The sequence below is a fragment of the Cucurbita moschata genome, unplaced genomic scaffold, assembly GCF_002738365.1.
Source record: "Cucurbita moschata cultivar Rifu unplaced genomic scaffold, Cmos_1.0 Cmo_Scf00016, whole genome shotgun sequence".
Classification (NCBI taxonomy): Eukaryota; Viridiplantae; Streptophyta; class Magnoliopsida; order Cucurbitales; family Cucurbitaceae; genus Cucurbita; species Cucurbita moschata.
In genome coordinates, this window is record NW_019268532.1 from 4,694,230 (window position 1) to 4,708,929 (window position 14,700).

At 35.3% G+C, this 14,700-nt stretch overlaps 2 protein-coding genes across 6 annotated transcripts; both read right to left on the reverse strand.

Moving 5' to 3' along the window:
* Positions 1-3,590: 3,590 nt before the first annotated feature.
* Positions 3,591-7,665, reverse strand: LOC111454704 (ribulose-1,5 bisphosphate carboxylase/oxygenase large subunit N-methyltransferase, chloroplastic-like). Of its 4 annotated transcripts, XR_002712483.1 has the most exons (8): positions 7,076-7,665; positions 6,941-6,969; positions 6,074-6,282; positions 5,594-5,719; positions 4,912-5,077; positions 4,673-4,836; positions 4,040-4,347; positions 3,591-3,770 (listed from the first exon to the last, which is right to left on the reverse strand). XR_002712483.1 is itself a non-coding variant. In XM_023096220.1 (6 exons), exons 1-6 carry the CDS (start codon positions 7,573-7,575, stop codon positions 4,135-4,137), a joined length of 1,482 nt encoding a protein of 493 aa, XP_022951988.1. In that variant the 5' UTR covers positions 7,576-7,665; the 3' UTR covers positions 3,946-4,134. The 4 variants fall into 4 exon arrangements, 1 of the variants encoding a protein (XP_022951988.1); XR_002712482.1 differs by having other exon boundaries at positions 3,591-3,759; positions 4,673-5,077; XR_002712481.1 differs by having other exon boundaries at positions 4,673-5,077.
* A 972-nt stretch (positions 7,666-8,637) lies between these two features.
* LOC111454471 lies at positions 8,638-11,958 on the reverse strand. 2 transcript variants are annotated; one of them, XM_023095963.1, is made up of 10 exons: positions 11,840-11,958; positions 11,237-11,545; positions 10,881-10,973; positions 10,473-10,790; positions 10,257-10,392; positions 9,984-10,146; positions 9,683-9,811; positions 9,306-9,500; positions 9,099-9,221; positions 8,638-9,025 (listed from the first exon to the last, which is right to left on the reverse strand). In XM_023095963.1, exons 2-10 carry the CDS (start codon positions 11,517-11,519, stop codon positions 8,912-8,914), a joined length of 1,554 nt encoding a protein of 517 aa, XP_022951731.1. In that variant the 5' UTR covers positions 11,520-11,545; positions 11,840-11,958; the 3' UTR covers positions 8,638-8,911. The 2 variants fall into 2 exon arrangements, with proteins under 2 accessions (XP_022951731.1, XP_022951730.1); XM_023095962.1 differs by having other exon boundaries at positions 11,237-11,617.
* Positions 11,959-14,700: the final 2,742 nt, after the last annotated feature.

The following is a 14,700-nucleotide window of genomic DNA, read 5'->3' on the forward strand; positions in this document are numbered from 1 at the left end:
CAATGTCACCCGAAACCCCTAAAACCATTGAGTGTCAAAACGAATGAGGGGCGGAAGCCACGGTTCAGTAAACTAGTCTCGAAGAGAGATTATTGACTACATGGGTGGTAAGCTCATCTAGTGAGTGTAGAAACCGATAAAGGAAAAAGTTGAAATTCGTAAATCAGTCTTAAAGATAGATCAGGAACTACATGGTTAGATAGTATGAGGCGTATCTCTATTGTGTGTAGAAACTAGTGAAGGCTCACATCTCGACCTTGTAAACCAGTTCTGAAGAGGGACTAGGGACTACACATGTAAATATGTTTAGGCGAACATGTCTATTGAGTATAGGAATGGGTTAAGACTAATGTCACGACTCCATAAACCAATCTTGAAAGAGACTAGGGACTACATGGACAAACATCACGAGAGAGTGCTTCTATGAGTGTAGAAATGGGACAAGGAGGAAGTCGCAGTTTCCTAAACAGATCCTGATAGATGACCAGCGACTACACGGGTAGTTGACTCATGATTGATGATTAAGATTTGCTTAGGACTTCGAGACTTACCCAGAAACTTAGATAGCTATAGTAAAGATTATATTTTATTATGAATTAGTATCAACTCTTGCAAGGAAAGCCTCTTTCTTTTTCTTTCTTTCTCCGATTTCATTTTCCTGATGAGGGGTAATAAAAATTGTGGGTAATAAGAATTGTGGGTTATAAGGTTTTGTGGGTAATAAACAATGTGTATTACACAGCAAACAGTCGATTAGCCACACCAAAAACACCGAAGGTGGGTTATAAGGTTTTGTGGTAATAGGCTATGTATATTACACAGAAAAGCAATAATCCGCCACACCAAAAAGAGCAAAGGGTAGCCACTCCAAAAAGAGGATACGCCACGCGCTAAAGTATTCCCCATCTTTTCATTCTCTACGGCGTCTACGAGGGTCGATAACTTTCCGGTGTGTGTTATTCAAATTATCATCCAATGGAAAGGTAAAGTCGAATACAAAGCAGATAACTGGCCTTGTAATTCGCATCCCATGAATGTTAAAGAGGATAACTCACCCGTATTATTATCGTGGTCTCTAGGCTGCAATGTGTGATCGTGTCTCCTCCAGCTTTTTATCAGAGTAGTCGGGCGTTAAAGCATGGTTCCAACTACCTTATCCGGAGAACGGCGTAAATAGAGGTCAACGCTGGTCTATCTTTCAGCGTTTCGTCTATCATGGGATGATTTCATTAGGTTGATATAACTAATGCGCCACTTCCCGAGACAGGACCGTATTCTATATTGAATGATACTAGAAACCGAGCCCAATTATTGATGTATAGTTGCTTGTTATATCTCTAAAGAGTAAACGTCATACCACTGGTGCCCCACTCCACAAGCATGATGCTGTCTCCGATGGAAAGCACGACCAAACCATCGGATTAGGCGAACAGTGGAAGGTGCCGCACTCCAAAAGCATGATCCTGTCTCCGATGACCATCTCAACTTCCATCGGAGTAGGCGAACAGTGGAAGGTGTAAGGAGTAAGGAGTAAGGCATTCAATGGTCTGAGTTATATGTTTGTTTGTGTTAGTGTGTGTTCTGAAAGCTTAGTAGTACTCTAAAGGGTCCCACTTTCTTTGTTGGTGGTCCTTTTCAAGGAGTATGTGTTGAGAAAGTAGTACTTTTGATTTTTGCAAGGAGTCTAAGTTGTTTAAGAATAGTAGTACTCTAAAGGGTAACATTTTTCGTGGAGTACTTTTTTGTGAACTTTCCAGAGCCCATAGTAAATCATGTGGATATGTGTTGGGTTAAAGATGGGATGAGAGCCTATATATAGGTTATTTATTTGGTATATTTATGTACTCACCTCTCTTCCCTTTCTTTTCCCGGTAAATCATGTGGATATGTGTTGGGTTAAAGAAGGAAAAGTGTTTGAGAGTTGTGCAGTCATAGATGGGTCATTTCAGAGCATCAGCGAGTCTTTTATATTTTATTTTGTAATTATATCCTAAACTCATTTTTCCCATTTCTAATAAATTTGAAGAGCACCTACTTGTAGTTGGATTATAATTGAATTTTATTTTGTATTTAATTTCGGTAATGTTGGGACTAATTTGATTTTAAATCTTACCTTAATTTTTTTTTTTTCGCTTTTGTCTTTTTTAGTCTCACGAATTCAAAGTCTTGAAAATTGAGTCATGGGATATAATATATTAAATATTTACTTAAACACTTCAAATTAAATATATTTCCTCTTTTTATATTTATATTGTATTTAATGTTAATTTTAACGCTTCAAATTAAATATGTTTTTTTCTCTTATATTTAATATAATTATCTAATATATTAATATTTAATTGGAACCATTCAAATTAAATATACTTTTCTCTTTTTATATTTAATATGTAGGCTAAATTAATATATAAAAAAAAATACTCCTAAACTTTTAAAATTTTCAGGAAAAGTACCCTTAATTTTTAATAGTGTCTCAAAAATATACTTGAAGTTTAAAAAGTTGTACACTTCTCTCCCACTTCACACCTTGGAAGGCACCGTTCTTGTAGGAAGAGGCGCTTTCACATCTTCTTAACCCAAAATGGCAAATGGCTAGGGAGAGGAAAGGTTCCTTTTTTAGGGTACCCGTAGGAAAAGATCCAGTGGAGACGGGGTGGGGCCTGTAGCTCACGTGGCTGTGAAACATGGTGAAGTTTAAAGAGTTTTATTAATACCCTTCAACATTTTTGTAAAAAGTTCAAAAATATTTTTATTGTTACTCATGAAATTTTAATAGTAGTATTAATATCCTCTACCTTTACCTTTACCTTTCTGAAAAAGTTCAAAAAAAAATTATTAATATCAATATATTGATGAAAAACCGTCTATCAATGCCTCATAAATTATCTACAAACGTTTTAATGTTCCTTGAAAGTTCATGAATTTTTTTTAAGTATTGATGGTAAAGTTATTATTTTAATGTTTTTTAAAAAGTTGCAAAAAAATTTTGAATTTTTTTTTTAAAGCAGATATTAATGAAATTTTTGAAATAAAACATTATTTTTTAAATACATTTTAAAGTTAAAAGATATTTTTTATTTTAAAAGTTCAAAGGTATTTTTTAACTTTTTTTTTTTAAGTGAGCATATATTTTATTAACTGTGAACTTCACGAGGAGACATTATAGACCTACTAACTATAAGCTCTAATAATATAAAGTTAATTAATTGAACTCTTTAATTATCAACTTTAATTCATTAATTATATGTCAATTTACTATAAACCTAAAGTTGCATTTGATTGCCATATAAGTTGTGTGCATGGATATAATAACTACAATAAAATGGATCCTTTACGAGTTTTTCGTAATTATAGCTAGGCCAAAAATTTATTTTACCTTTATAATTACATCATATACCTTAAGTTTCATTTATCCTCTAATAAAAAAAATTCTTATGATCCAAACCCAACTTCATAGTAATTTGAAGCATAAATACCCAACTTCATAGTAATTTGAAGCATAAATCATGACTTTGATTGATTCAACGAAGTAAAAATAAGGTAAATTTTTTTGCTTTTAAGAAAAAGACTTGGGAGATATAAAACATACCTACAATATATACTTATAACATTCAAAATAGTGTTTGAGTTCAAATATAAAAAAGAAACCGATTACAAAAATAATATCAAGACCAAACCGATACAAACCGATGGGGGCTCTCAACACTAGGTTTGGCTCTCTTTGGCACCTGCTCTAGATCCACTCCCGCTCTTGACCAACTTCTGGTTATTATCTAAAAATAAGTTGGATGATCATTTAATTTATATTTCGCATATAAATAGACCACATTAGTGCCATTCATTTTGATACTTCTAAAATTTAGAATTTTCTTTTTGTACTTACTAAGTAATCCCAATGTTTCTGTATTTGCATTTGCATGATATGATATGAATATGATATGAATATGTAAGCTGATATGATATGGTATGATATGAATATAATAAAGGATATATCGAACACCTATAATTGATAGATACTGGTGAATTAAAATACAGAGCTTACTTGAACATCCCATTCTTGTCAATGGCCTAAGTGTTGAAAGCCGCATGTATTTGAACCTTCTTAATTTCTGGTAGCCATTAATGAATGGGGGATTCCTATTTGGACTCCCAAAAGATAATTTCACCTTGCTCCCCACATAGCCCAAGATCCTTTAGCCTCCTTTCTTGGTAATATTCCAATTCATCTAATTCTAGTTCCCTGTCTTTGAAAATTTTGATTATTTGCTGCAATACCCTTTTCTCCCCTTCCCTTATTCCAACAGCAATCCTCAGTCTTGAATCAAGCTTTTCTTCTTTTAGCTTCTCGTCCTGCAATTCATCATCCTTGTCCAATGAGGACTATATAGAGACAAGTATTGGAGTTTAGAAATTAAAACTTATAACATGGTAGGACTAAAAATTTGATTTCTAAAGAAATCATTAGGAGATGCGAACTCGAAAGCCAGAGTAAAGTATCGGATTCTATAAGATTCGGATCATAATAAACATCTCGGAGCACACAAATTACTTGAAGATACTCAAAGTAATTCATGGATATGGCAAACGGGAGTGAGCTCATGTATTGCAATGAGTAAATATTCAACATGAATGTATGATAAATGCATAATAGATGAATGAAGATTTGACGGTCTACCTCTTCTAAAGTGGTGCGGTAACCAGAAAGAGCAACCTCGCAAGCATTTCTGACCACTTGACACACAAACTCTTCATTTGCTCGACTTACAGGCATTTCAAGATGGCCCCAGATTGAGTTTCTAAATAAGGATTCCAAGAGGAATGCATCGGTGCCTCCAAGCGCTAGCAACCGCAGGAATGGAAGCATTGCATCAGGAAAAGGACGGTCCAAAACAATGTCAAAATATGCAGTCTCACCAAGACCATTAGTCTCTGCAATATCCAGCTTGTCATCATAAAAAGGGTCCGACTCTGGGATCTCTAACGTCAGTGTATATGCATTGCGGTCAGGTTTCGACTCTACAAACCCATAGTCAAGAGCTAGGTCGGCATTGCTCTTTTTCAAGTCATATTGGATAAAAACCTGTTGAACATACAGTAAAAATTTCCAGGTAAATGCACTTTCAAAATATCATTAATCTCTCTATTTTTAACACTTATGGCATAGAGTATAGGCCAAATTACATTTTTGGTTCTTTATGTTTGGAAACTAGAAACCTATGGTACCTACGAGAAATGGCTTTAACCCACGATAGATCGACACTTCCTGTCCACGTCGTGCCATTCTGAAATTCATTTCACATCCTTTTGAAGTCCTTTATGTTTTAATCTTACTTTCTACTTGATCCCTAAAAACTTCCACTATCCCATATTTAGAATTTAGAGTAAAATGCAAATTAACCATCAATTTACTTATCAGAAGATCAAAATGAAATGCCCCTTATCTAAATATCTTACAGCTAACACACGTTTTATTCAATGCTGCAAGTAAATCCCAGTTTAAGAGTAAAACGTTCAACAAGCGAACAAGAACATTCTACTCCAACTATGTGATCAGTTATGTCACCCAGGTACATAAATATAAAAATTAGTTCTTCACCTGCTCGCCAGCCTTCACAGAAATTGGGGACCGGAGAGAGAATAGGATATCCCATGAGAAGAGACCTGCTGGTCCCTTAACCTCCCATGCATGTTCTTCTGAGGTTACATCAGCACTATGGTTGACCTGATCAAATATGAAATGTGTTTGAAGGGAGTTAGATTTTGTCTGAAGAAAAGAATGAAAAATAGTTCTTTTGTATAATGAATCATTATGTGTAAATGTTATTGTAAAATATAGGAAAGATAAAACTAGTCCATGATACAAGATTTAGATGTAACAATTTGTTGATTTAAATCTTCTTATGGTCTCTAAACTTTAATGTTCAGTGATCCTAAACTTTCAAAACAATATAAGTATGAAATTTATGGATCGACTCAACCTTTAAACCAAATTAACTTCGCGCGGGCGCTGCTTGTATTGTATGCATAAAATTTCAATGACAATAATAACTTAATCAAGTAAGAGTACAGATCTAACCAAGTCTGCGAAAGGGATCAAAACAAGGTTTTGGCCTCTGAGTCGTGAAAATGCTCTTGATCTGAGTATCCCAAAAGCCCAAAAGAAGTCATGCAGTGTAATTGGAGTAGGAAATAGATCTTTGTGGCGGAGTATTATCTCTTCAACCTTATGAAACTCGCTCTTAACATATTCTTTTACATTCAAAGTCGTACTCAGAAGTTGGGTTCCTGAAATGTTCGTGAAGCAATAATGTGGTAAGCAACTATTTACGGATGATTATAAAGAGTCAGGAGTGATCTTCATGATGAAAACACCATACTTATCTAACGACCAGAAACACATTTCTCCTTCCTAATCCTAATTTTTTCATAAGAATTTAGTACACAAGTACTGCATACACATTACATTACAGAATAGTGCCTTGAGTGAACTCTCTATAATGGCCCAAGCCCGCCGCTAGCAAATACTCTCCTCTTTGGGTTTTCCCTTCCGGACTTCCCCTTAAGGTTTTTAAAACGGCTAGGAAGAGGTTTCCACACCCTTTATAAGGGTGTTCCGTTCTCCTCTCCAACTGATTTGGGATCTCACAATCCACCCCCTTCGGAGCCCAGCATCCTCGCTGGCACTCGTTTCTTTCTCCCATTGATGTGGGAGCTCCACCAAATCCACCCCCTTCGAGGAGAGCGTCCTTGCTGGCACATTGCCTCGTGTCCACTCCCTTTAGGACTCAACCTCCTAAAGGGTGTTTCATTCTCCTCCCCATATGAGGTGGGATCTCGTACTCCCAAACAAATTCACGTTTTGTATTAATTTCGGTACTCTAGCTACAACCAATTTGGGTTGGGAAATAGAGAAACAAAAATTGAAAATATAAGACACACGAACCTTGGAGCTCCGCAAGCTCCTCTTCAGACCTGCACTGAAACCATCAAGAGAAGCACTCCATCAACTCCACAATGAAGAAAACACATCACAACAAGGAGCACAGATTAAACCGTAAGAAGGAAGCCAAAAACGCACCAAAACACAGTGGAATCTGTTTCCTGAGGGAGAATATCTAGGTACCGTCGCCAACGCGAATCCTCCTTGAAATTCTCTCTAATCAGAAACAGAGCAACAGAAATCCACGGCTTCAATCCACTGCAGACATTGCCAATTTCAGAATTAGCAACCGCGTCGGGGTTGATCCAGAACCGCTTGGGAACCTCCAAAACGACCTCGTTCTTGGATAGGTCTTTGGTGGTGGCCAGGCCGAGGCCTTCGGGGAAAATCGCTGGCTTCACGTGAGTCTTGGAGGAGACCAGACCTTCCTGGCGAAGCCACTCCCAGAAGGTGTGAACGTTTGAGGGCAAGGAGGGGTCCAAATCCGGAGAGGCGAGGGAATTTAGAGAGAGGCGCGGCTTGGAATGGAGAAGCGGGCGCTTTAGAGGGAATGAAATGCATGTTGCAGTGCGGGGAAGGGAAAGGAAATTGGAGGAGGAAGAAGGTAAGGGCATGGAGGTTGGATTGGGAGTCGCCATTTTCGGGGATTTCAAGCTTTCAGTAACCCATTGGAGAAGTGGATATGGAAAAGTTGAAAATTATGGGGACGTGGGATTGGCAAAGCTTATGTTCGTGGAATGGATAGGGTTCAGATTTTCCACATCCCATTTTTATTCTCATATTTATTCTTTATTTTTTATTTTTTAACTTAAATTGGTTCTATCTTATTTTACTACATGCATGCTAAAAACGCTATCAACACCACATTTTCCTTATAACGATTAAAATCTTTTATTTACAAAACATATAATACAAAAAATACACAAATAAAAAAATTGAAATAAATATAAATATAAGTTATAAAAACATGAAATAAATATAAATTTTGACGTCACTCAATATTTAATAAATGGTTAAAGCCTGAATATGCAACCCACATATGATATTCACTCTAATCAAATCTAAAATTTTGTCTTTTTTTTTCTTAATTTATGAGTCCAATTTAAAAATATATAAACAAGTTTTCTAAAGTTACTATTTTTTTAGTCTTCAAAACTTATTTTTTTAAAAAAAAAAAAATAAGTAAATAACAGTAATAGCCTTTTAAATTATTTGATTTTAAATTTTTAAGAAATCAAAACGTGGGTTATTAGGGGCTTAATATTCTTATTATAAACAATAATTAATTTATTAAAAATTAATTTAAGAGAGACAAAACTAAAAAAAAAATAACAATAATACATAGGGAACTTTTTTTTTTTCTAAAAAAAATGACATGAAATAGATTCTAAATAATTAGAAAGATAAAATTAAAAAAATAATAATAATAATAAACATTAACTGCTTTTTGAATCACTAAAAATATGAATGATCGCATAATACCAATTTATTTAAATTTGATTCTAGGATATCTTTAATTAAAGATATAATATTTTTAAAATAAGTTTAAAAACTTCATATTTTAAATATAAGTTCGAAAAAATATATATATATATTTTGTTATTTGTCGGAAAGAAAGAAAAAAAAAAAAAGAAAGGAAAAAGGTATACAATATAAAAAAATGTAGCGAATTCCTGCAAAATCCGACCATATGAATATCGATTGTTTTGTTATAAAAATCTTACCATCAACAGTTGTGTGATATAAATACTTACATCCCCACCATAAGAAACACATAGACTTTGCTCTCAATTTGATTGCACCTAAGAAAGAATTGTAATAAACATTATATAATCAATCTCTTTAGCACTCACCAAAAGCTTTCTAAGATCCCTATCAAATTGCCTCTCCCTTCTTTGCAGTGGCCTTGCGCATTTCTGTGTTTTCCTGATGCGCGCGCAGGAGTGCTGCCTTCCCCCACCTTTCTCACCTCTCTCAACTTTCACCTACAGTCATTATTGTAGGCACCTGCCCCCGGTTTACGAAGTCGATCTTGTTCAAGCGCAGGCAGCACAACATTTGCTCAGGCAGTTCTTCAGGTTTCTGTGCCTGCCACAACTCAAAACAACCATGCTTATTGGTATATGAACTTATGAACTAGATAGAGAAGCTTGAATCGTACCTCGATTGTTAATCCAATGTCCAGTATCCCATGTTTCAAACGATCACGGAACGATTCGAGACCTTTCCTTGATATATAGCTGAACCTATGTATATCCAAATCAATCTCAAAGTAGTTTTGTCCCTGAAATAGCAGCACCCATTATCAAAATCAATCTCTACTATGGTCATACCAGAATTGACTCCAAAAAAGTGGAAATCGTTTTACCCTGAAGAAGTTGTGTTGAGGTCGTGAAAGAACTGGCTTTTCATTATAAGAACTAACTAGCTTTCTTTCCGTCGCACTTAACTGGAGATCTTCAGGATTAACCAACCCACCCACTATCTTCAACCTTTCTCTGAAAGGAACCAAGGATTCTCTTGTGAATCCTTTCACTTTTTCCATTTCATCATCAATTAGCCTCTGATGAACAAAACCAGCATGCAAATATTATAATGGAACGAGAAATACTTTTATAACACAGAGGAGCTTGCAAATAGGAAGGATCAAACTCCTTCCCTATTCAACAATATTGGTAAGAACATCAAACATTTTCGAATATCCAAAGTATTTATAAAACTTGATTGAAGTGATGGAAAAGATACCCTGATGCAGTCTTTAAAATGAGGAGATATCTCTTCGTCGAAATTTTCAGATAGTTTAAAATACAGGACAAGGCTCATCCCTTCCCCGTTGTAATCACCAGGGAACATCGAAGCTGGATATGTCGGCAGCTAAGATCGAAACAACAAAACAAAATCAGTTGCAGTTTGTAACAATCTAGTTATGCCTTTTCATCAAAATATTAAATGCCAACAAATCTTCAGAGCAAAGCCAGATGGGAATATCAACTTTGTATAGGAGAGCTCACTGAAAAGAAAAGAAAAATTGTGAAAATCAAAAGACCTGAATGTTAACAATTAAGATGGATGGTAGCATTTCATGTGTTTTGGCATGTGGAAGTTCAAGATGCTGAGCAATGTGATTAATCTTCTGAGGGCAGAGAAACATGTCAACTCCAATTGGAACATATGGGCTGAAGTCTGCTGCAGGGTACTTCTGTTTGTCTCTACACAATAGGTGTTCAGAGTTAGAAAAGAAGAAGAAACGAACACAGTTAGACACTTGAAAATATAAGCACAATAGGGAAATTAAAGGACGTGAAACTCAAGAACATGCCTGAAATAATTTTCTCCACGAAGCTTAAAGACAGAAGGTGAAAGAGTGGACCAGGACGATGGAGTTATTTTTTCTCCCTTTGAACATGGAATTAGAAGTCCTGCTCTTGGACGGTATAAGATTTTCTCAGACGTACCTGTGGATCAACAAATTAAACTGCTATAAAAGCCGAGTAATCGACACACTGGGACTTACAAAACTAGTATGTTTACTTACAAATCTCAGTTGTTTCATATCCGTCAACAGATTTTCTCTTAACGGAAAGCATGATAACTGCGGACTTCTTTATATTTGCCGGTTGGGGATTAGAAGAATGATTCTTCTCATTGCAACTAACTGGAGGAGGCAAACAAGGCAGGCAAGAATTCATATTGAACTCCTGACTCGTATATTCAAAGTTCTGTGCACCTCCATCAATTTTGAGATAACTTTCATAGAAACCTTCATACGTGCTTCCATTATCAATGAAGCACGATGTGCTTTCATACTGAAGCAATTGAGCATTCGGGGCATTTCCAATTGAAGGAAAACAATCTGCCATCTCAAAACACAATGTAACAATTTTTGTGAATGAAATGTGAAAGAGAAGTTGTTGGCTGTGGAGAAGGAAGTTTTAACTTTTACCTCCATGAACACTGCTGAAATCATCATCATCCTCATCATCATCAGAGACCAAAATACTATCTGAGTCAAACCATGGTTCATCTTGGCATGATCCTACAGATGAAGCAATTTCAAAATTCACTGTTCAGATGAATATATCCAGCTTAACAAAAGTAGAAATCTTATTTTCTATCTAAACCTTCCAACATGGGAGGATCTGAGTGTGTAAAAGCTTCAGTTAAAAATTAATCTAGGCTTAGTTTTAGATATCCATTGAGTATTATGAGTGTCCAGTGCAATGTTATGTTTCTCGATAATGGGAAACTAAATATAATAATAACTTCGATTGCAAGGATTGAGAGCGGAAGCAAAGATACCAGTTGAATCAATTTGACTATGGTTCCACTGCAGCTGCTTCAGATGGAAGGTCACGTTAGACACCTCAGACCTTGCACGGTTATTAGCACCTCCCTTCTCAAAATCGAGATGAACAAACTCGCTGACTGTAAAATCTCTTGCATGGCTTCGAGAATCAGTGATTGCTTTGATTTTGACCTCAGGAATGGCAGCTGTAATCTTACTACGACGTTTTCCAAATCGTGAAGAGTATTTCCTATATGCCTTGAGATTCCGACTTAGTTTCGAGGGACAGCTACCCATTGTGTTACTTTTTAAATTCCAAACCTCTGGGGCGATAAAAAAGAAAAAAAAAAAGAGTAGCACAGCACTAAATCTCCACTCCACAAAGAAGAAAAAACCTATAATACCGTGAATGTTGAAAGTATTATCAGAATCAATCACATTACGATTACAGAGGAAGACAGTCCCTATTTCAAAATTATTGGCATCATCAGAAAAGGTAACGCTAATTTCAGAGCTTAACAGCAAATTGTGAATAACGGAGGGATGCTAATTTCACATTTACACATAAAAGGAAACCGAAAGCAAAATAATGGGGAAATGAGGGAAATCGGGAGTACCTCGTTGAAGGAGAATGAAAATCTAAACAAACTCGAACGTATCAGTGGATCCGTGGAAGAGGATTTGATGTGAAATTAGGTATAACATCGGCGAGGCAGCGAGAAGAGAACAGCACTTACGACCTGAAAATCAAAGAGAAAACAAAGAAAATGATGCAATCTGCGGCGTAATAGTTGGATTGGAATCGTAAGGGGAGGGAGAGAGACGTGCCTAGAAAAATGGAAAAATGAGGAATCGTCGTTCCTGGTGAGGAACTCAGATCCCTCGGCTGTATGAGCTCGATCTGTGTTCTTGGAAAAGTTGAATGGAAGATTTCGGTAGTGGAGAAGAGGAGAGGAGAAGAGAGGAGGAGGTAGAAAAAGGGGAATGAAGAACACAGAGTCCGTTGGATACGGATCGCCACTCTCAACTTCGCGCCAAACTAACCCTCCGCCAACTATGCATTTTCTTAACAGAATTTCTATTTTTATATTTTTTTTGTCCTATTTTATTTCTCATTAAATAATTTTTAGTTTTTTATTTTTTTAGTTTTTTTTTTAATTTAAATCTCTATTTCTCGGTGTCCATTATAAACACGTTTTAAAAAGTTTGAAAATAACATAATCTAATTATTGTTATTATTATTATTATTATTAAAAAGCATTATTTTACTTTTTAATTTATTAAATACGCAAGAAACATTTCTAAAATTGAATATTAAAAATTATTTAAAATATTTACTTTAAAAATTCTATTCTCAAGCAAAAAGGAAACCAACGAGTAGTTATCAAATAATAAACTAAATGAAAATGGCTCTAAAATTTATTAATTTAATTGAGGAAATATAGTAAAAATTTAGAACACAAACCCAATTAGCAGCTCGAAGCCGATTTTGGACTAGACCTCTTCACAAGTATGATTTACTGATTTTTATTCTCGATTTTTCCATATAGATTTGTGAGTTCTCTTAGGTGTTAGGCTTTGAGTTTTTGATACGTTTATGAGAGATTCCGAATAACTCACATGAAGAAACTTGGAGGAGATTTGAGTTGAAAATTGGAGTTTCGACGGACTTCTTAAGAATGGTAAGAACCTAATTTTTAGTCACATTTAGACTTCAAGTATTTCTTCCCGTGGTTGATTATAAATTATAAAAAACGTATCTTTATAAAGATGAATTAAAACTTTACGACTTTGGTTAAGAAACCAAATTGATTCAAGTTTTGTATGAAAAGTTATGAAAATGTAAAGAAAGCATAAAGATATGAAAAACTCGTTGGATTTTGGGAATTGGTTATGCAAGTGAAGACGATTGACAAACACGTGTCAGACGTCTAGGTGGAAAGTGTACTGGGCTATATGGTAGATACGTGTCGTGAAAGGAATGGGACTACCTATCTGTTAACTAGCGAAAACACACGTCTTGGGTGATTTTGTTGGCTTTTTGGCTCTTTATCTCACTCTAGTTAATTTGATAGTATAAGATCGGGAATAACGATTACAACGACTTTTCAATTACTCAAATCAGAGCTATAACGAAGAAATTAGAGTCGAGACAACATACCCGACGTGATGATGTGGCAGCAAAATCAAAATGATGGACAAATCAAAATATATCAAAGTATGACATTCATAACGTTGGAAGAGTAACAAATGGTGAATAGGGTTTTAACGATAAAAGTGTTTAAACGTGATTAATTTTTCAAATAATGAAACTTTTTACGAATAAGTAGAAGATGATAATTACTAGAACAAAATAATTCAAGTCAAAACAATAATGAAGTAGAACATGCAATAAATCACAATAATAATTTTGAAATTAAATAGGAAAGAGTTAGAGAAAATGACACCGTAATTTTATAGTGGTTCGGTCAAACTCGACCGACTCCACTCCCCAAGCGCCTCTTGGGAATTTGAATAAAGAACTTTCTCGACTCTTTCTACGGATCAGAATCAAACTGCTACACCGCTCTTTTTACGAGTTCAAGAGCAAACTTAATCCTTTCCACAGCGCAGGATCAAACCGATACAAGTATTTGAGTTTGATAATAACACACCACAACTCTCTCAAAGAGTAGATTTACAATTTGGGACACTCACAACTATTCCCTGCCCATTTATTTAGATTTTGGTTATCAGGTTATAGAAAATTAACTATGAGTGAGGCTAATATTTGTCCATAAAAAAAAAATATGGAGGTAGAAAATGGAAGATCAGAAGTAAATACAAATACAGAGAGAAAGAAAAGATTATGTTAAAAAAAAAATTAATTAACAAGTAAATAAGGAAAGATTTGGGAAGAAAAATTTATGTGTGATATCTGTAAATTTAAATGATAACAGAATCAAAAGAAATATATATATATATATATATATAGTTACGAGGCCAAATACCGTAGCAAAATCAAAAAGAAAGAAAGAAAAGAAGAAATGCAGAAAAAGAAAATTAAATGAAGAGAGTAAGAAAGAGCTCAAAAGAAAATAGAGAGAAGGGATACAGAGAAAAAAAAAAAAGAATAAAGAGAGCAGGAAAGAACTAAAAGAGAGAATTTGGACGTGTACCATATACTCTACACACAGCCCATAAGTGCAGGTATGGGCTCACCAGTCAGTTCTCACACCGCTGGGCCACCTTACTTGTCGGGCGAGCATACACTGGGATGCTTCCTAAACTGGACACCCGGTAGAACTAGTAACCGTCACAGCAGCGCTATGCAAAACATAATGATTGTTGTCCTGCTATTGGATGTACGTGTCCGTACCCTCGTGATGGAACAGGGGTATCCCCCAATGCATGGGCACACATAATGCATGAGGTCCCAACATTTTTCTATTTTCATTATCATTTAATACAACCTCGCTAGTATTATGAACATATCATA